At 37.6% G+C, this 21,551-nt stretch overlaps 1 protein-coding gene across 5 annotated transcripts in view; it reads left to right on the top strand.

The window, feature by feature from the left end:
- The first annotated feature begins 515 nt into the window (after positions 1–515).
- The window catches only part of HACE1 (HECT domain and ankyrin repeat containing E3 ubiquitin protein ligase 1), a 54,040-nt gene continuing 33,004 nt past the window's right edge, over positions 516–21,551 (top strand). For 2 of the 5 annotated variants that reach the window (XM_072855579.1, XM_072855577.1), the window contains exons 1-10: positions 516–722; positions 5,301–5,355; positions 6,567–6,656; positions 8,259–8,363; positions 9,726–9,801; positions 10,082–10,213; positions 11,400–11,482; positions 13,948–14,044; positions 16,522–16,623; positions 19,075–19,181. In XM_072855579.1, the coding sequence (XP_072711680.1) occupies positions 647–722; positions 5,301–5,355; positions 6,567–6,656; positions 8,259–8,363; positions 9,726–9,801; positions 10,082–10,213; positions 11,400–11,482; positions 13,948–14,044; positions 16,522–16,623; positions 19,075–19,181 (923 nt within the window). In that variant the 5' untranslated portion in view covers positions 516–646. Of the gene's footprint in view, positions 723–3,668; positions 3,904–5,300; positions 5,356–6,566; positions 6,725–8,258; positions 8,364–9,725; positions 9,802–10,081; positions 10,214–11,399; positions 11,483–13,947; positions 14,045–16,521; positions 16,624–19,074; positions 19,182–21,551 lie in introns of those variants that run through there. The other 3 variants (XM_072855580.1, XM_072855582.1, XM_072855581.1) reach the window with 3 other exon arrangements.

Here is a 21,551-nt window from a genome sequence, read left to right as displayed (position 1 = left end):
CTTTTCATCCCTGCTATGTGCTTCCTTCTGAATTTTCAGTAACGCCTCAGGTTTAAAGCTCTCAAGTTTGGCTGGTGAAAACCCACTTCCCCCCGGCCTGGGACTTCTCTGATGAGCCTGGCTGCAATTTCAGGGCAGGGATTGCAGCAGAGCTGCCCCATCTTGCTCAGACCCGTTTGCCAGGGGCCATTACCTCCTGTAGCTCTGGGGACACGAAGGCCCCAGGCCATGCTGGCAGGATCACTCAGTAGAGGCGATTTCAAAAGGCAGCTTTTTGTTTTTTGGTTTTTTTTTTTTTTTTTTTTTTTCCAAAAACCGTAACAAAGAGATGTTTAAATACCCATATTCACAGGTTTATGACAATTTATTTCCCCCGCATCTCTCTTCTTTTGTCCCCCAGGAAAAAATTAAACTGAAGTAAGCACCGCCGCCTCGCTGCCGGTGCGGCCTACGACCAGTGCGCAACTCCCGCCTTCCGTCTCCGTCCATCGCGCATGCGCGCAGCCCTCCGGCCTCTGAGCATGTGCAGAGGGTCGGGGGCCGGCGGTGGCCTGGGCAGCGTCCGCGCCGCCACCGGCGCAATGGGCTGAGGGGCGAGGCGGCGGCAGCGGGGGGCGTCAGCGGCTCCAGGCTGGGCGCCCCGAGGATGGAGAGAGCCATGGAGCAGCTCAACCGGCTGACGAGGTCCCTGCGCCGCGCCCGCACCGTGGAGCTGCCGGACGGTAGGAGAGGGGCGGCGGGGCGGCGGTCTGCCCTGGGGCCGCGGCGGCCTCCCCGGCCCGGACCCTCCCGGCCCGGTGGGGGTGAGCTGAGCCGGGGGCCGTTGCGTAGCCCCGCCTGGCGAGGCGACTCGGGAGAATGGAAATCGGCTCCTTCCCTTCACCTCCGAGGGGCTTTTTTATTTGTAATGGTGACAACAACAACAGCAGCGACTTCCCCGTCCTCTTCCTGTCCCCGGTGTCCCGCCGCCGGAGGACGGCGGTGTCTGTCACAGGGCGCGGGGTGCCCCTGCCCGCTGCTGCCGCCCCTGGGCCCGGGCGAGGGGGTGGTCTGGGGTGCTGGACCCTCTTTTTATCCTGTTTTAAATCCCTCGTCGGGTGCTTCGTTGGTGACACACTAGTGATGGTAAATCTTTGGGGTTTTTTTTTGTTTGTGGGTTTTTTTTATAGTGCTGAATTTTGTTTGAAAAGGTGTTGTAAGTCACTGTCACCGGTCACAGCCTAATTTTTTTGGTTTTAAACTACTTTTCATGGGTGCTAGCTACCTGATATCGGGATGGAGTTGAAAATACAGCTTCAGGCTCTTCTGGCAAGTAGTTTAGTGTTCCAGCTAGGTCCAGCCTTTGGGAAGACTACCCCTGCAGAAGCTTTTGGATATGCAAAAGTTTCTATTCCTGTGAATCATGTGCTGTCATTGTACTTTCTTCAGGGTTTATTTTTACGGACGAGTCTTTGGCTGTATGTCTGCCAGCTTTCATTTCCAGTGTTGCAGGAAAATGAGTAATATTCTGTTTTCTCTATGTATTCCCAGTTAGGACTTCCTGGCTGCTGCTTATGGACTTCCCCTTATGCTGAGCTGCTACACCCTTTCCTTATTGTCACCCATCAACAGTTTCAGTGTCTGCTAGTGCAGTTGCTCATAAATTTCACAAAATGACAGACAAGTTTCAGATGGATTTTGCTGCTGCTTGTAAGCTCTTGAATGGCAGCAGTGAAAACTGATGTAATACTGTTAATGTAAGCTCAGACTTCCAGAAATAATGTAGTAGCACCAGTTTAACTAATTGATAATGGTAATATGAATAATGCTTAGCACAACATATGCTGGTTGGAGCTACTTTAAATTTATTCCAGTACTAGTGTAGGCAAATTCATTCTGAATTTGAGTTCAGCTGTTTTCTTCCTATCTTGGGCATTATTGTCTTACATTTCAGAGGTAATTATGCCTGTGGTAGTGCAAATGCAAGCCCCGTGAGCTCTGGAACAAGTACTTCTCTTGCCCTGTAGTGCAGAAGGAATGTCAGTCGTATGTATTCTCTAAGAATTACATGAAACAAATAACAGTTGGACTGAAATATGGAGATAAATGGACTTCAGGTGCTGAAATGTCAAATTACATTTCAAGAAAACCTCCATTCAATTACCATCTAACTTTGGGTACATCTTAGCTCATTATGTGTCTTCTTTCTTGACCTTGGTGTTCCCTAGGTTCATGCAGGCCTGCCCAAACTCTTCTTGAGAAGCAGGTTTGGGTTGTAGTGTTTTGCTCCAAACACGTACTGACAGGATCAGCTTAGAAAATACCGCCACCAGTCTAGTATGGTATGTGGTTTGGTGGCTTCTTGTGTGCTGTGTCCGGCCTCTTGAATTATGATTTTTTTTTTTCCCCCACATGCATTTGAATAGCTTTAATTTGAAAGATAAATAGTTAACCTCTACATCCTTAAACTAAGAGTCATAGTACTCTGTTAGGAAATGGAGACGTATGTTTGAACTTTTTTATGCTGAAGAAGGCACTAAATCCAGGTATTTAACTTCCTTTGCATGTGCTGTAGCCATTAAGGTATTATACAGATGGTGCTGACACTTCTTTAAGATGTGATCTCTGCCAAATGCAAGCCAATTATCTCTTATGAAATAAAATATTAAGTGTATCTTGTCAGGGCAGGATTCTAGATGATGAATGTGTGATTTTTTTTTTTTTTTTTAAAGCAAGCATTAACACCTGAGTCCAGTGCCAGTGAATACCCTGAGCTGACCTTGCCAATAGGGAATAGTATTGGGTTTTTTTCATCACTCTTCTGAAGTATCCTTCAGCAGGTGTTTTCTGGGCACTGAAGAACTTGACATAAATTTCTGGATTTTACTGTTAAGGCTCAGGGCCTGAAAACTAGGCCTTGCAGCCCGAAGTTGTAGCTTTTAGGCTCTTTGTTGGCTCTGACTCTGTATTTTGGGTGCTTTATTTGTTTTTAGGTATTCATGACTTGAAATGCAAGCAAGTTAGATAACAGATAAGTTCTGTAAGTGCATGAGGCATATAATGCTTTTTGTCCCCCTGGTGTCATGTACTTTTACTTTAAGTCAATAGGAGTTTGTTTATGAATGGCGATAATATTTACCAAAAATAGGCACAAAAGCTCCTTAGTCCCACACCCTTTTAATTATTTTGTACAGAAAAACTCTGGGAAAATCTGCATATGCTCCACAGTGTAGATTCTGTTAATAGAATAGCAAAGGGCTTGGTTTTGTAACTATATCATAAACACCTTTTATGGCCCAGCTATAGTAATATTTTTCTTTTTCTAGATCTCTAAACTTGCAATATAGTTAAATTTAATTAGTATCAGTATTAAGCATTTCAGTTAAGTGTGCTGGTATATTTAAAGATTTTCTTTTTTTTTTTTTGACCTCTTCTCTTTAATAGGGCATGATTGTGAGAATACGTAAGGATGTCATGCTCACATTTAGTTGGCATTCTCAAATTCTGTTTTTTGTTTCAGTTGGAGAGCTTTATCTTCCTGCCAAGAGATCTGTGGAACAGAGCTCAAGCAAGAAATTTTTTTTCATTTGTATATACTGGGAGCTAATAATGGATACATTTTTAAAAAGTGATCAAATCTTTTCCACAATTGATATCTTTATTTAGCATCTATATAATTTTATTTCCAGGACTCTCCCTCTGCGTGTCTCCCCTCCCTTCCAGCCTGCCCTGTCCCCCAGCAGTCAAATTCTAGTGGTGCATGTTGGGGGTGGAGTTGTCTGATGCTCACAGAGCTCTTGCCATAAGGAACAACCTATAGAGAGGTCAAACCCTTGAACTTGATGATGGTTAGAATTACTCTGCAGCTTTGAAACATCATTTGGTGTTTTGAGAGGCTTGTGTCTCTTCCATCATGCTTTCACTGTAAGCAATTTTTTTTTTTTTTAGTTTTTATAAATAACAGAATTAATGTGATTTGAATTTGAATACGACTTACCTATTTTCAGTGTTCAAAGGTAATAGTAGATTAGCATTGCTTCTTTCTTTGGTTACCTACAGACAGACTGCTTCACATAGTGGGTAGCAGCACTAATCTTGAAGCACTGTAGAGGAATAATAATAAATGGCATAGCTGCAGCATGATGAGGCTTTCTCTGACTCCACTTGATAACTAAAGAGTTCTTCAATTAATATTTGGTAAATGTCAGCTCACCTATCTAGTGGAAGTAGTGAACATATAGAAGTATGGTGTGTAAAAGATAAGAGAAACTACACTTGTTTGGGTCTGTTTTAATTTTTCCTGTTCCTATTGCTTTGTAACTTTGGTGTTTGGATCAATTAAGATGATGAGGAAAAAGTTCAAAATAAAAGTTTTATGAGAACAGACCTATATTTCCATATCCTAGAACAATATACCTGGGTTCTCAGAAAGTGTAGTCCCTCCTGTCATAAGCTGGCATCTACGTGAAGAATCTGGAGACTGTACTCCCAACAATGGGTAGTTTGTTTCAAGCTAGAAAATATAATAATTATACTTCATTAATAATTTATTATTATTGTACATTAATATTAATAATTATTATACCTTAAAGCCTTTTAAGTTTTGTCAAATTCATCCTTTAAAAATAATATTTTATTCCAGAAAGTCTATAAGTGACCAAACAGGCATGTCATACCCATACAGTGTGCTGGTACATGCAGCAGTAGCACTCACAGAGACTGTATAGCTGAATGTCACTTTATTCCCACCATTGACTTAGATCTTTGTGTTCTGGCCTCTTTTCATTGCCTTCAAACGTGGAATATGAAACTGATTAGAAATTAAAATGAAATTTATTGCATTCAGGTATTCAAGTTTAGAGACAAAAATGAGTAGTTATGCAGTAACTTGGTTTAAAGAAATCACTTTTACAAACTCATAGGTATCAGGACTATGGAAGTCACCTTGGAACACAGGACATTTCCTTCTTTTTAAAATAAGCTATTTACTTCTTTGTTAATGCACATTTCTTAAATACTTTGACTTAATAAACAGAATTGTCAATTTAAAGAAATTGATGCTCCATTGAAAATTCTGTAACTATTACTTTGTAAAAGAAAAAAAGCCACATTGAAATTTCATGTATAGCAATCCTGTTAATTACCTCTTCTGAGTATGGTGGCTTTTTCTTTATAATGAAACTTTAGGTACGTATAACCTGTGTAAAAATAATGATCTATTGAACAATGGACACTTTAAAAGGTAAATAAGTGTTGCTACATGAATTTATTTTACATAGAAGATTTCTTTATGATAATGGAGTAATTTAATTTCTTCACAGATAATGAAACTGCTGTCTATACATTAATGCCAATGGTTATGGCTGACCAGCACAGGTGAGAGCTGCTTTAAATTTCCATTTTTTTTTCTTTTTAAGGTCCAAAAAACCAGCATGTTTGTTAGAGTTGTAGCTGCTAGAGCACTCTCAGGAGTTCTGCTGCTGAATTGCTGAGATAGCTTCTGTAGCTGAAGTTAGTCACTGACTGTGTGCATCCCAGCATATTCTTACCTGAGACCTGTTTTACTTTATGCCATAGACTGGAGCTGGGATTTGTTCTGTTGATGCACATAGAGAAATTTGTCCTAGGATAAGAACAAAAGCATTGTTTTGTAACTGGGTTGTAGCTCTAAGTGTGTATTTATTGATGACATAGAAGCTCTTAGTCTCATTAGACATCTCAGAAAGACATGGAATAAGAGTTGGACAATGAGATTGATACTTCTGGGATTCCTCAGATGAGCAGCTGTTTCTCTTACCCAGTTGTCCTCGAAGTGGTTGGAACCTGGGCCAGCTAAGTGGTGTTACCTTCTGCTGAGTTTTGTAGGCAAGCAGGTAGTAACTCTTACTGAAACTGTAAACTGTGTATTGAATCAGGATAAACATTTGTTCTGCTACATAATATCTTGTTGGTATTGTGTGCAAGGGTTTTAAATTATGTCATCAGCTCTTTACTGGAGGTTGAAATCACCAGTTCACTTGCAGTTTTGCCTATTTTGTAATATTTTATCTTAACTAGTATCATATCTGTACTATTTCATTAGGGCTTGAAGGGTCCTATTTACATTTCTTAACCTATTGGCATATCATGTGTCCTTCTACTTCATCACGATGATTTCACATATCAGTCATCCTTCTGAACTTAGCCTGTGTTTGGGAAAGCTGCTGGATATCTAGTTAGAATGTCTGTGTTGAGATAAGGAGGAAGATGAGAATTTATTGTTTTTCAAAGCAAAGCTATTAATATGCTTGTTTTCCATATTTGTAAAGAAGTGATTTGGCCATCTGGTGTAATTCTTACTAGTTTACATTTGAAACAGTTGCCCAGTGTCACAGTTTGTTTTTTATGTACAAGTAAGAAGTGAAAGAGTAAAAGTACTGTTAATATGCAGATGCTTGGAAGCTGTTGGATCTCTTGTTCAGAAATTAGTTGAAGGGAGAAGAAATAGTGATCAAATAAGAAACAGAGCACTTGTGTACAAGTTACAGTATATACTTTGCTTGGATATTGTGAGCTATTTTTAATTAAAATTATATTTCTGTTTGAAGGTCTGTCTCAGAGCTGCTGTCAAATTCAAAATTTGATGTGAATTATGCATTTGGACGTGTGAAGAGAAGTTTGCTTCATATTGCAGCAAAGTAAGACTTACTTGAGTCCAGTCCAGAAGTTAACAATGAAAGTATTACCACAAATCTAAGGCACCAATGTAAGCAGGAAAACTCTGTAGTATCAGTTAACATTTTGTTTTTACACTTCTTTTTTGTATTTTGTTTGTTGTTTTAGCAATGTGCCTGCCTCACTGAGAGGGCAGGTTTTACACATGATATCAAATGGCTTTCCAAATTCTAGTGAAGGAAGTCTTGGTGGATACTTTTTTTTGCTTTCTGTGAAATCTCAGTCTGTGTAGAAACATAGCCATTATGTGTATCCTGTATGGCTCAGTTACTCTTGCCTTTGTAGATTTAGAGAAACATTGTCTGCGGGTGCTGCTTGTTTTTGAAGTATTCTAAAACAGTGGGACGCACTTGGATGTTCATTGGGAAGCAGCTGTTCCAAAGTTCTTCATGTGACCATAATTGAAGGGGATATAACTTGGCCGCTCGCTTCTAATAAATTTTTGTGTCCTGGATAAAGGACTTAAGTGCAAATTCCAAATCCGTGACCTAGATAATTTATTATTTATGTAGCTCTTCAATGGGGATAAATCTATATTGCCAAGAAACAGCCAGATTAACATAACCTTAATAGAAGTGAACCAGACAGTTTTTGAAATTGCCTTTCAGGAAACTGAACTTTAAACTAATGAATGAATGTTCTATATTTGGGTCCCATTTTAAATATCTTGAAAGTTCTTACATTTAAACTGTTAAAAAAAAAAAGTAAAAATAAAAGAAATACTAGTAGTATTTTATATAAATAGCAGGTATTTGGGCACACTAAAGGTAGAAGCAGACTGTTTTAGAAATATCTGTTTCCCAGACATTCCATCTCAGAATTACATGCTGCTTATATAAAATTTACTTAAGAAAGTACTTAAAGAAAAAAATGCAAGCAAGTTTTTAGCATACATCTTAGAAGTATCTTTGAAAAGCTGTATTTGTTGATCATAAAAGCCAAGAAATCGTGTTGCAGTTAGTTTCTGGATTCTCTTTTATCTTGGCTAGTTGTTGTGTCATTAAGAGGTCATTGAGATGCTGTTTTGCAACTTATTGTACAGCTGGTCTTCAGTTTTCATCCCTTTGGGTCTTCAGTTTCATACAAAAATTTGTATGAGTTTTAGAATTTTTCTGATATTTAAACTTTTAAACATAACCTCCAGACACTGAAGTGTACCAAAAAAATGATATTGGAATTGTTATTTAATGGAAAATTCAGTCCTCTGAATAGATTAAAGATGAAGGGGGTGAGAGGAAATAGTAAGCAAAACACTTCAAACAGTTTACATTTTAAACAATTCGCAGTCTTCAAGACTCACTGTTGGGTTTTAAAGTCACTAAAATCACATAGAAGGCTAGCACCTATTTATTAGTGCAAGTTATGATCAGTCAGTTCTCACTGCATTTAAGTGTCTTTCCTTTAGCTTTGTGTAACTTGAACTATGAGGGTGTAAAAATGGTTTTGTGTTAAGATTTTCTACTGAATGTAATCTGTACATAGTATTGCTGTTGTCTTTACATCAAAATAGATTTGGTTTGTAAATATCCTTGTTACAGTTTTTCCCTTCCTTGTTTTGTTCTTAGCTGTGGATCAGTTGAATGCCTTGTTCTATTATTAAAAAAAGGGGCAAATCCAAACTATCAGGACATTTCAGGATGCACACCTCTCCATTTAGCAGCAAGGAATGGGTAAGAAAAAAGTTTTTAAAACTTCTAAAATGGTTTTGTGCATAATATACTTGAGCTGACATGTTCTGTAATATTTTTGCATAGTTCAAACAAAATACTTTGGTTTTCACTTTTGAAAATAGGGTTGGTACACTTACAGGGAACATGGAAGTTAAAATCCATACTTTGAATATTCAGAAAATAATTTTATGTAAATAGGAAGTTATGTTTGAAGTGCCAGTTTCAGTGTCAGTCATTTTAGTGTTAAGCTGGAGCTTAATGATTCTTACAACAGCGATCGAACAAGGGATGCATTCACCTTCCAGTTAGCTAAATAAGAAAAGGTTTTGGGGAGGACACTGGAGAGTTTGGAAGGGTTCAGAGGTTTCAGATTTTTCTCAGATAGTGTCTCCAAGGAAGTTTTTACTACAAGGAAAGGAATACAAAGTTTGCCTGCACAATATTAGGAGGGGGCGGGGGGGGGACCAAAACAGTGAGCAAGCACCTTTTTAAGATCTTTTAAGATCTTATTTCTTGAATTGTGGTATGTGGAAACACACAGCTAGTGATGGTAACATCTTTTTCTTTTTAGAGCATGTATGTGTTAACAGTAAATGAATTGTATCACGGCTGGTACTTCAAATGATGAGGAGGGAGTGTTTAGTGGCTTTTAGGTATGTGGGAGGAGTATTTGTAGGGGAAGGGAGAAAGAAGCAGCCAAGTGGCACATGGTGAAATGCAGACATACACACAGGAGACAGTTATGTGGAAAGGAGGCATGAGAAAGGTGTGAGAGGTACCAAATAAAAAGGAAAAGTAAGAATAAACTTTTAAGGGTAAAGCACTTAGAACGTTAGACAGTGTTAAAAGACCAAACAAAACATGAAGTAGGAAAAACACCCCTACTTTCATTAAGGCAGTTATTGTACTCGCCAAAGATTTACATAGTGTTACAATGAGTGTCTCATTAAATAATGATTTAGTGGTGTACTGTAAATGTGTTCACTGAAGTGTGCAGACTATGATGAACTTTATGGATTTCCATTAGCTGAACTCTTCTTGTCTTGAGAGTGTAGTTCATGCTGAGCTGAAGCTGTTAGAGTGGTGACGAAGTACTTCTACACTTTCCACAAAAACATTCAGCTACACAGCTATGTTTTGAGCCCTGTGCTGTTATATGCTACCCTTGCACTGCGTGAGTCTCTGATGCTACTGATGATCACTTCTCTTTTTCACATGCACAATACCATACTCCTTATAAAGTAAAACTACCTGCTATGGTTTGTACAATGATGAATTAGAGTGAGTGGAGCTCTAAGAAGATACTTGGTCTTCGTAAATTATTTTCCCTCGCTGCATTTTAATGTATTCTTTTCTTTATAGCCAGAAGAAATGTATGAGCAAGCTGCTGGAATACAGTGCAGATGTCAACATTTGTAATAATGAAGGCTTGACTGCAGTAAGTGCTATTTATTCTCATGGTGCTCTTAAAATTAAGGAAGAATTTGAAGATTCTCATTTCTTAAGCATCTGCTGTCTTACATGTAAATAGACAAAACTGCTGTGTGTCCAGTGCCCTTAAGAATCAAAAGATGTGATCGAAGTACCTAAGCATATGGTAGTATTGTTCAAAGCTTCTCTTTGTGAAAATGTTGACAATAGTACAGTCAGGTTTAAAAATCATATTTATGAAATACTTATTGCTAAAGGAAACATATATATCCTCATTTTGTACTTAGATTCATTGGTTGGCTGTCAATGGACGAACAGAATTGCTTCATGATCTTGTTCAGCATGTCAGTAATGTAGATGTTGAAGATGCAATGGGACAGACAGCCCTTCATGTAGCTTGTCAAAATGGACACAAGACAGTAAGTTTCTAAATTTTATTAACACACTGGGTTTGTGAAGAATTGGGTAAAGCCTCAGTGGTGTTGTGTGTGTTTTTTGTAAACTTCAGGCTAGTCATGCACGTGATAATGGTTAGAAGTGTGAAGATCTCTATTGTTTGTCTTAGTATTGACTGCATTGACTTCCATGGGAACAACTAATTTATTCTTGTGGAGATGATTGATCTCAGTGTTTATGGGATTTTAAGTGACTTACTGTATACTATTCAGCTGTTCTGTAGTACTATTATTGCCTTGTTGATTGCAGGTTTTGATGTAATGTTAAACATTTTAAAATGTTCTTCCTTACTTTTTAGGCTGTGTTTGATTCATAATTTTACCATCCATTATCTGCTTTTGAAATCTGAAATGATCTTAATTTACTGTGAATAAAAAATGAACACAGAGTTGGGTCAGTTAGATATTTAACATTAGAAGTAAACAAATTCACATAGACTCTTCTTTTATTGATCCGTGTGAATAATTTTTAGACCTGGCTTTGCATTAGGGCTATTTACTCTCAGAGTACAGGTCTGGATGCTTTACTTGAACTGCATTACAACCGTGTAGAGTAGTGATCTTGAATTAATCAGATTGTCTCCAGGACTATTTACTGTTCAAAAATAATTATCTTTCTACCCAGATCCTTTCTGTTGTCATTGTCAGAGCTCGACTTGGGAAGACCAAGTTCTGAGAAAGTGTTACCTATAGATTTATCTACTTTATGTGACTGGAATATAGCAAAAGTTGTTTGAGAGTCTGCTCAATGTTTTCATATTTTAGAATTTGCTTACTTATTTCTTCTATTGTAGTGTGTGTTTAAAATTTCACCTTCTGATAAGGCTGTTTATGGCTGTCACTAAGTTGAGGTTTACTTCTCTAAAAAGTGTTGTTTTCCTTTTTAAATGGCTTGTAGTTCCAGGGGTCTTTGGGATTAGCTGAAGTTCAATAAAGGGCATTGTTATTAAAATGGGAAGTTCAAAGGAACCTTTATGAGCTCTGACAGCCATGATTTTCCATATAGTGTTTAGGAATTTTGGTTTTGAGATTCATTACTGAAAATTAAATCCTTCAGTATAATTAGACATGCATGACAATAATAATACTTGCAAGGCAATAGACTTTTCTGTTGCTCTTTTTCTAATGCTGGTATTTTCTTCTGTTCTAGACTGTGCAGTGTTTGCTAGACAGTGGTGCAGATATAAACAGGCCGAATGTGTCAGGGGCAACTCCGCTCTATTTTGCTTGCAGGTATATATTCTTAACTTTTGAATACTTTTGAATACTTTTGAATACTGTGCTAAAAATGAAATTGATTTTTTTCTTTTTTTTCCTTCTGCAGTAACAATGATTAGAAAGCACAAAATTTAGGAGACAGAAAAGCTGACTGGTATTTAATCTTGCCTCATGTTTGAATGTAGTTTAGTGATTCATCTAAACAGTTAGTACTGCAGGCTTGTATACCTCTTTCTAACAGACATGTTAAACACATAGCTGTGCATGTTCTAGCATGACTCATAAATCAATGAATGCTGAACTTTTTTCTGAAAAAATGAGATCTACCAACTTAGATTATTTTGAGTAAACTAAAAATTCAGCCTTTTATAAGGCAAGTTTGACTATTCTTTAATGTACATTATGGTATTACAGTGTACATGAAATGTGCACATATGCCTTAAAGTTACAATGCTGAATTGAAATTATGTTGTTGCTTTGATTAATGCTGTTTTTTTCACAGTTTAGTTTTATTTCAAAACTAATCACATATGATAAATGACCTCTTGTTTTAGTTGGAGCATTTCTGCTATTTGGTAGAACATTTACAATTTTATAATCCCTATGTTTTGGTTACAGGTTAAATAGTTCACCTATGATTAAATGTTAATATAAACAAAGGGAGAAATGGACTGACCTGGTGGCCTGCCAAGAGTTATGTTGTGGGAGCCCGGGTCTCTGGAGCTCTGGAGCTAGTGTATGCTGACTTCTTGGCAGTTGAGAAGGAAGGAAATGGAGAATAAATAGCTGCTAGCTAGTTGACTGCCTTGGTGCTTGATTTAGGGACTGGTATTGGCATCCACTTTAAAAGAAGTAAGCAACTTGCCTCGGCTTGGAGGTTTTCCATGAGAAGGGAATGTGTTGCAAGTACGGCGGTGATCTTCCTTTAGAAATTAACAACTGGAGCAGCTGGCAGGCTAGAATGAACAGGGTGCATAGCGGAAATCAGCATCTTGTCAGAAGTTCCAGTTGGTGGTGCTGCCACCCGGGAGGAAAGGTTATAGGTCCCTGATGACAGGGAGAGCAGGATGTGGTAGCAGTGGCTGGTGATGGCTGGAGAAAGGGTATTGGTGCTCAAAGTCTGACCCTGAAACCCTTGTTTTTTCAAGGTGTTACATTGTGCACTTAGTCTAGAGAATCACAATGAAGAGGTGCTTCAAGGAGGCCATTAGTCTTAGCTCCTTTCTGAGATCTGGTAGCTGACTGTTTGCATTGGACAAAGTCCAGTATATTAGATGAACCTGTTGGTTTCCTGGGCTGGAAGGACATGAATGAGGAGTACTCAGCTGGGAACTATTGAGAGACCAGTGAAGCTACCTCTTGCCTCTCAGCTGTTAATTGTCACTTTTCCTGTGCCCCTCCTGAACTGTTAGTGCAGGCAGCCTTGATGTGTTCCAGGACAGCAAATACTCATATACCTTTGTGTAAAGGGCGCACTGCAAACTAGCTTGCGATCTAAAACTTCATTGAAAAACTTGTATCTGTAACCTTAATTACTGTGTCTTTTGTATCAATCTTTCATTTCACCCTTTAGATACTTCTGTATTACATTTGTCAGTATATGCACTAAATATCAGTGAAAGCAATAGTCAACTAGTCTTTCAGTGTGGTTTTAATGAAGTCAACATCTAATTGCTGGTACCCAATTTCTCACTTTCTTCAGAAGAAAGGGTTTTGGAAAGTATATGCTCTAGGTGTTGACGGATAGAAATAATGATTGGTCTTATGTTTTTCTAGAAAATGATGTCCTGTTGGAATAGTTGTTTGTGAAATTCTTGACTCAAGGAAACAAGTGTCCTGTACAACCCGTAAATAGATCAGTGAGCCTGTGAAATAGACTCTGAATGGAAAAGTAAAACTCATCACTCTTCACATGTAAAGGCTAGGCAAAACATTCACATGTATTGGTTAAAAGAAATTAGAGCCAAGAGTGATGTATTGAACTCTTGTTTAAAAAAAGATGTTTTATCAATAAAAAAAATCTTACTAATGTTTTACTGATGGTTAAAGCACAATTAGATTATTTTTTTCCCCAAATCTGGTAGGAGTGAGCAAAGAACCCAGTGAAAAAAAACTTTCTCTGTGAAGTAAATTAGGGTGTGAACTGAGAAAGAGCTCTTTTTTCGCAGGAAATGCAGCTCATACATATTTATGAGGCTAGGCTAGGATGAATCATTTCTGAATGATGAGAGTGACTCTGGCTTGATAAATGGGCCATACCTAATTTTGCGCTGTGCTTCTGTAGTGGCCTTGAAAGGTAGTAGAAGAATATAAGTGGCATTATCTTCCATCCTGTGTTTCTACTTAGTTTCATACCATAATTATTTGTTTTCTCCTAGCTTATGTTGCTTTTGTTTATTAGATTCAGTAAAGTCAGATTTATCACTCGTAGTAGAGCATAAGTGCTGTATTAACTCTCTTTCTTCTCTTCTTTTGAATAGTCATGGTCAGAGAGACACTGCACAAATTCTTTTGATGAGAGGAGCCAAATATTTACCAGACAAAAATGGTATTACTCCACTGGATCTCTGTGTACAGGTATTGAGTTAGCAGCACTCTTTTTCTGTGAAATTCTATCACTTACTATGGTGTTACCTGATCAATGTTATCTTTTTTATTTTTAAGGCCTATGAAAGATGGTAGTCCTTTGGCAAAACAGAAGTGCAAAAATAATTTTTTTGCAATTAAATTGATCCTACAAGCAGGTTCCCGATTTGTACCCTTTGCAAAAGTCTTTAACATCTTTAAAGACTTTGCAGGACTGGTGCTCATGAGAAACAAAGAGTTTGCAGAGCTCCATTTGACTAGAAAGTTTGGGAAACCTTGGTATAATGGTAACAGACTGTTTAGGTGCTTAACTGTTAACGAGAGGTAAAGGCATGCAGAAAGGAGTGATTTTTTTTTTTTTTTTAATCTCAACTAATAGAATTTCTTTTCTCTTGAAGAGATATTACTAATAAAAACAAACAAAACTGACATGGTGCTAACTCTGTTACTTTTCAAAGGTATTCCAAATACTATATCTGGATGAGGAACAAAAGTCTTAAGCATTTTCAACTACTGTGCAAAATGCAGTCTTTCTTGTTTGATACCAAATATTGTTTGTACTGCTTGCTAGGGTGTCTTTTCTTGATTTGTGAACACATACACATTTTTCTGTAGGATCAATTTAAGGTCAGTCTGTAAATAACATGAATGAATGGAAGCTTTTGAATCTTTGCTAGTAATCATCAGACTAGAAAACTGAACTGGAGGCTAAAAAAAAAAATCACTGCACTTAGCAGACGTCACATTACCTTGGTGCATGTCATTAGTTTGGCAGGATAAAGTTGAAATGTTCAAATCTTTTGCTGTACTAGCAGCTTATTTTAATCTCAAGTTATTTAATTTCTGAGGATTCCTCATGTGCCTAAGACCTGCAGTTGAAGTAGCTGTGTGTATGTGGTAGAGACTGCTGTCTCCAGTACCTGTGTGATATTTTTGGAATGTTTAACCACAAAAGATTTATTTCATAGACTATCTGTGGAAGGTCTTGATCAAGTTAGGTTACTTACAGCATTTCTTTTTGCATATAAGAAATCCTAATAAGTTCTCAGCTCCGGTCACTCAGAAGTGCCAGATCACTATACTGTCTTGCTACTGGCTCAACTGTGAAGCTCAGAGTTAGATTTTTTATTTTTCTCTTTATTATGGCAAAATTACTTACCATTACCATAAAACCACATGAAGTCTAGTCAATTTTGAGGATTTCTGCAGCCACAGACCTGTAAGACAGTATACCAGTGTGTACTTAATGGTACTATTCTTAGTTTTTATGATTAGTGTTTCAAATGTCTGCTTCAGTCTCCAGTTTTACAATCCCTAGGGCACCACTTTATACATAAAATTCTGACAACTTTTTTTAGGTGTGAGTAGTGACACCTAGTGTTTGCTGTTTTGTAGTGAAGATCTTACTGCGTTCAAGATCATCTAGTTTACAAGTTCATGATACTAAGTAAAAAAGGATAAACCAAAATCTTTTATTTTCTTTTACATCAAGGGCTTTATTCTTTGCTTACAGGTTTGCTTTTCAGAGTAGGTACACGTTTTTATAAGACTGAAATTATAGATTCATATACTTCTTGCTGACATGGTATTACCTTGATTTTGAAGAGCTGACTTTATTTAATTCTTGCGGATTCTGGGTGGTTTTAATTTTAATACTTAATTTCTTGGCACCAGCAACAATTAAATGAATCTGTTATCACTGAAGCGAGTTATAAACTGTCATGCAAAGAGAAGGAGCCTCTGGAGTTGCAGCATTTAATACATTACGTGGTCATCTTTCCAGTGTAGAATTTGATGTGTATTCAGGTGTTAGGTGCCTGCTTAAAAATGCAACTGTGTTAAATAAGAGTTGATACAAATAAACCGCAAATTCAAGTTCTGTTCTTTCCAAAAAACATTTTTCTCAAAAGGCTGTGAAGTTAGTCTGAGCTGTTGATCAAGTGGATCATACTTGTGTATTGATTTTAAAGTTAAATAACCCTTTCATGGGTTTTTCCTATTTCTTCCTTTAACAAGGCAGATTTGTGCCTTAAAAACCTTTAGGAAAATAGTTGTTTTGAAGGATTAGATTCTGGGTGTGATTAGGCAGACGTGTCATCCATCAGCAATGGGAAGAGAAGCTAAATATTGCACTGTTTTTAATCTCTGGTAAATTGTTAGGTCAAGTGTTGTTCAAATGTAACTTTGGCTTTCTAAGTAAGAAAGTCTTTCAAAAAACAGAAGAAAGGGAGCGGATATATGTGAGCCAATATACTGAAAGAATCTGATTCCATCTTCTTCCGAATGTTTTGTGATATCTAACTTTGATACATTATTGAATTTCAGTTTATTTTAGGATTGGATTTCTCCATTCAGCATTTAAAAAAAATAAATTGTAATCCTCAGTAGGTTTTAATGCTTGTAATAGTATAAACCCCGATTGTAATGTTTCTTTTAATTAAAGTGGTTTTTGAACTATTGCTTTTTAGGGTGGTTATGGAGAGACTTGTGAAGTCTTAATACAATACCATCCTCGACTTTTCCAGACAATAATTCAAATGACGCAGAATGAAGATCTACGGGAAAACATGGTAATACAGTATTATGTGTTTTATAGTTACCGATCTGTCTGTGTTGTGGAGATCCGATTGCTTGATATGAGTGTCCTGATTACAAGACGCTACCAGCAGTTGACTGTCAGTGCTGCAGTAGTTGACCACTATGTACTTTTCTTTCCCCCATGGAAAATGTACAGCCTTCACATAGTTTTAAACACAAGAATTTGGGATTTAATGTAGGATCTATTTTCATTTAGTGTTCTAATTTTGCATATTTGGCAAAGTGATCTAGACAGTGTAAGAATTGAAAGAGCAGACTCATTGCAAGATTCAATACAAAGGTTCCGGTAGAGCATTCTATATATACAATTACTTTGTGTAATGGGGCCTATTTTCCTTCATTTAGTGCTTATCTGCAGATATCCATTCTAGGATGTGTCTCAAGGCTTGAATCATCTACAATGAATTTGAACATTCGGAGTATGAGAACTCATCTGTATGAAGTTGCCTTGTACAATTAGAGTGTAAAAGATTGCAGCCGCAGTTTCATTTGGTTATTATTGCTGTAGATGAAACTATTCTTTTCCTTTTTCAGTGGTTCTTCTATACCTTGTTTCTTTTATTATTGTGGAGTAGTGCAATCTAAAGCAAAGAAAAAGCAAGGAAAGGAATTTTTATTTCTTGATTGTGTAGGGGGAAATGAATCATGGGGTGCTCTTTTCCCCTTCCAAATCTAGCTAGCTGTGGGTTTTTAATATATTGTTTGCTTGAAAATAACTGCAAACAATTTTACAGACTGTAAATTTAAAAAAAAAAAAAAAAGAGAAAGAATAGATTTAGTAAGGTATTGGCTGCCACTTCACTGAACTTGGTTTGCTAGATTTTTGAAGTTTTTATTGTTCTCTGATATCCCATTAGTTCCACTACAAAACTGAGGATTTATAAGTCTATATAGAAACAGTGTTTAATTTCTGAGACAGGGTTGAGTTTTACAAAGTAAAATGACAGAGAGGTGAGAATTCTCAAAGTGTATGTTAGAAACACGGGGAGATGTTGTAGATGATTTCAAATTAAAGTTAAAGAACTGAAACCATGGAACAAAAAATACTTTCTACAGAAAGGTAAATGGCAAAGCAGATTACTGTATATTGTAGAAGTGAAGACAGTAAGCAAGAAAAATGAATGTTTCGTCTGAGTAATGGTGGAGGTGTGTGCAAAACCAAGATCTGAATGAGAGGGTATGTGAAATATATTAGATAATATATGGTGTAGTTATGCTTCATTGCCAAAATGGAAGCATATTTTAAGTGTGGTTTTCTGTGGCCAAGTCTGAGCTGTTCTGCCCAAAGTGTTGGATAATGGCCAGTTCATATTATCTGAAAGTGATGACCTGAAGAGACTGGATGTATGTTAGAAGTCAGGACTCGCATTTTAAATGTTCTTGACAAACTGGAAAAATTATCGTCAGACTGCGGAGAGAAAGGTAATTGCCTTAGCCATTTGTAGTTAGAGATTCAACTGAACCTTGAGAAAAACTTGGTCAAGGACAGTGAAGTATTAGAAGAGATCAGTTAGTGAAGCTGCAGAGCTTCCAGAGTAGAAGACACCTGAAAACCAGGCAGGCAAATTGGGCAAGCCAGTTTGGATTACAGATACAAGTGCTCCTGCCTTGGGGCAGAGTGTTGGACTAGATGACCTTTATGAGATTCTATTTCATTCCACCCTTCTACAGGAGATGAGAAGGATTACTGAACTTTCTGAAGGTGAGAGAGAAGGGAGTAAATGAGGATAGAATAGGAATTCATGAAGAGCAGTGCCACTGAAGAGTTAGTTTATCTGCAAAAAAATGTGTAGGCTAGAGAAAAGTGTAGAACAAAGGAGTTGAAGACAGGGCAGTGTCTGGGCATTAGCAGTATCTAGTCTTTGTGAGCCAAGTGATGGTATTAGCAAGGAGAAGGACAATTTTGAGAAGAGGGTGATCATAACAATTATTGTTTAGCAGAGTATGGCTTCTTATCCAAGGAAGGACATTCAGTATCTTGAGCAAAAATGAAGGTAGTGAGAGCAAACTCTAGGATCCAAGGTTCATTTACACTATGTCATAAGCTAACCGAGTGAACTGGGGAGACAGGTAAATTATGAATTATGAAACTCAAAATATGCTCTTAGCTTTCAGAAGTTGAAAGTGTATCCCACTAATTTTTCAGATGAAAATAAATTTAATAGTACATGCTTAAGCATTCAGCGTTCATAGCATTCTATAATATTATATATCCTGTAGTACATACATTCACAGTAGAATCTATACCTTTTCAGTAATCTTTGTAAATTATAATGAAATGTTAACGGAGGTTAGATTAGATGTTGGACAATATAGGCGTGCATTAATATTGCTAGATATTAACACTTGGGTGATAATGTTCTAAATTAAATGTTGATCATGCTTCATGACACTATGAAATTTCTTTTGTTTTAATGTATCAGTTGCGGCAAGTTCTGGAACACTTGTCTCAGCAGAGCGAAAGCCAGTATCTTAAAATCCTAACAAGTCTTGCTGAAGTTGCTACAACAAATGGTCACAAACTGCTTAGGTAAGTGTGAGACGATCCTAAGTAGGTTGATAAGCTACCTGGTAGTTGGTGCCACTTAGTAGTTTTAATAATCTAAACTATCTGATGCTGGGCACATGCTGGAGTAGATGGATCTCAAATCTGATTCTGTACAACAGTGCCTGTTCAGATCACTGTCTTCACGAGGACTTCAGGAGAGAAAGTTGGTGTCCTTGTATAGCTGCTGGTGCCTAGAAGCTGGAGTTGCAGAGAAGTGTATTTTTTGTTTGGTTAGTTTGGCTATGTCAGCTCTAGGAAGGGAAGCTTTTTAGCCAACTATCAATCATTCCTTTTTATTTGCCTCTCCTTTTTTCTTCTCTTCCACATCTTTACTTTTTTGCATGCTTTCTTAGTATGTTCGAGGAGAGTTTTGTTACTTCAGACACTTGTCTCATGTTTGCTGGCTCTGATTGCCTTCCATGGCTACGAATATGAGACCAAAAATTTCATCTACCAGTGTGTTGTCTCAGCAGTGCAAGAAGTGGTTACTTGGGGAAACACATAAAATAGGCAAGCATATTTTCCTCGTATGCTTTCCTAGTTTTTGTGGTATCTGTTGGAGGGAGTTTGTGCAACATGCCTTATCTGTAATCTGTTGGAACACCAGTAACATTTTACTGTTTTCAAAAGCTAGCTGAATTTGCTTTAACCTTTATGCTTTACTAGAAGCTAAGAAAATCTTTACTGAAAGAGGTCAAGAACCTGAAAGCATGAGTGGAAGTTCCTTACTAACATGTTCTGGATGGCTTTTTGGAAACAAGAGGTTTAAGAGTGTTCTGTAACCGGAGAGGCCTGTCAGCATAGGTTGTACAGGAATAAGACTTTGAATGCTTCTCTTCAACTGGGGCCAGGGCACGAGGAGCCCATCAGTTAGTGGAGACTAAATAATATATTCTTATTTCTAGGTGCTTTTTTATTTTCTTCCCCATCAATCATGTTAAATTTGGATGGAGCTTGTGGATAGCAGGTAGAACTCCTAGACAATGCTAGGAAATTCATGACACCATTAATCACAGTCTTGTTCTGATGGGTGTTTGCCTTGATGAATGAGCATGAAGGACTTAAATCCCTCAAATGTTTGGGGCTAAAGTGCGTAGACATATTAATGACACTTTGTTGCTGCAAAGATAACTTTTTGAAGAACTTTAGCTGTTGTTGGGCTTCAGTGTGTAATCAGCTTAACTTGTAACACGTTCCTCTTGTGTCCAGACTTCTTTAGAGCCAATAGATCTCCCACAAATAAACTGTAATAAAGTGTAAAATTATTCTGCAGGAAAGGGTTTCAAACTTGCTTTGTATGGGGACATTATCAGAAGTCGTGGTAGCTGGATTAGATCATATGAGGCAGTATTTGTTTATTTCAGTATCTTCAGAGGTAAATTAAACTGACTGTGTTTAGATTTGATTTCTTACTGTTATTGCTCCTCTGTATTGAGCAATGCTCCCTCAGCATGAGTGTAGAAACAGTATCTATGTGCTTGTACTGTCTCTGAATTTGAGCCAGTATGTACTCCTGTACTGCTGCATGTGGGTTGACTAGCGAAGGCTGAAGACAAGTTGCAAGCTTTGCATTGCGTTGGATGAGCAGGCTTTTCCAGAAATGCCTGTACTTAGGTTGTCCTGTGGACTCTTACTGGCCCACTTCTCTTTGGTACTTTGTAATATGTCACAAGGAAAATGGAATTATTTTCTTTTTCTATTACAAGATAGTTTCACAAAAACTGTGTTTCTGTTCTCTCCAATTCTGTTCACTGTCAGAGGCTTCAATCTCTGCTTCAACTTAGTTTTCTCAGTTGCTTTATTATTAACATAGCAAGGATGAAGGTAGTACTTGGTGAAAATAGACCCTCTGAGCTTGGGCCTCTTTCCTCTCTCTCTCCTTCCAACAAATAGTATGTAAAATGCACTCTGTACGTGGAAACCTCCAATAATGATACTCCTGCATGGCTGAGCTAGTATCATCACTGTTAGTTTACTGGGTCCTAACCTGCAGCCCACTGCTGTTGGGTTTGTTTGTTGTTTAGTTATAAAGTTGTTTTTTGTAATGCTTCTAGCAGGTAGCCAGGAGTGCCACCAAGCTTCTGCCTGGGGACTTCTGCCTTGAATACCAGCAAGGAGCCTGTTCAGTTAGCGTTACCTCCATTGCGTATTTCCTCTTTCCAAGAAGTCATTGTCATGTGACATGATTTGGTCTTGCTGGTGCAGGTTGGGCCTAGCTGAGTGTTTACAAACATGCTGGTAAAAGCTTCAGTAAACTATCAAAACCACTTTGTTTTCTTATATATGTGGATCCTCTTCCTGGATACCAGGAGATTTGAACTGAAATTTCACCAGGAAAACACTGCTGCTGAG

The sequence above is a fragment of the Ciconia boyciana genome, chromosome 3, assembly GCF_034638445.1.
Source record: "Ciconia boyciana chromosome 3, ASM3463844v1, whole genome shotgun sequence".
Lineage (NCBI taxonomy): Eukaryota > Metazoa > Chordata > Aves > Ciconiiformes > Ciconiidae > Ciconia > Ciconia boyciana.
This window is presented reverse-complemented; position numbering and strand designations above follow the sequence as displayed.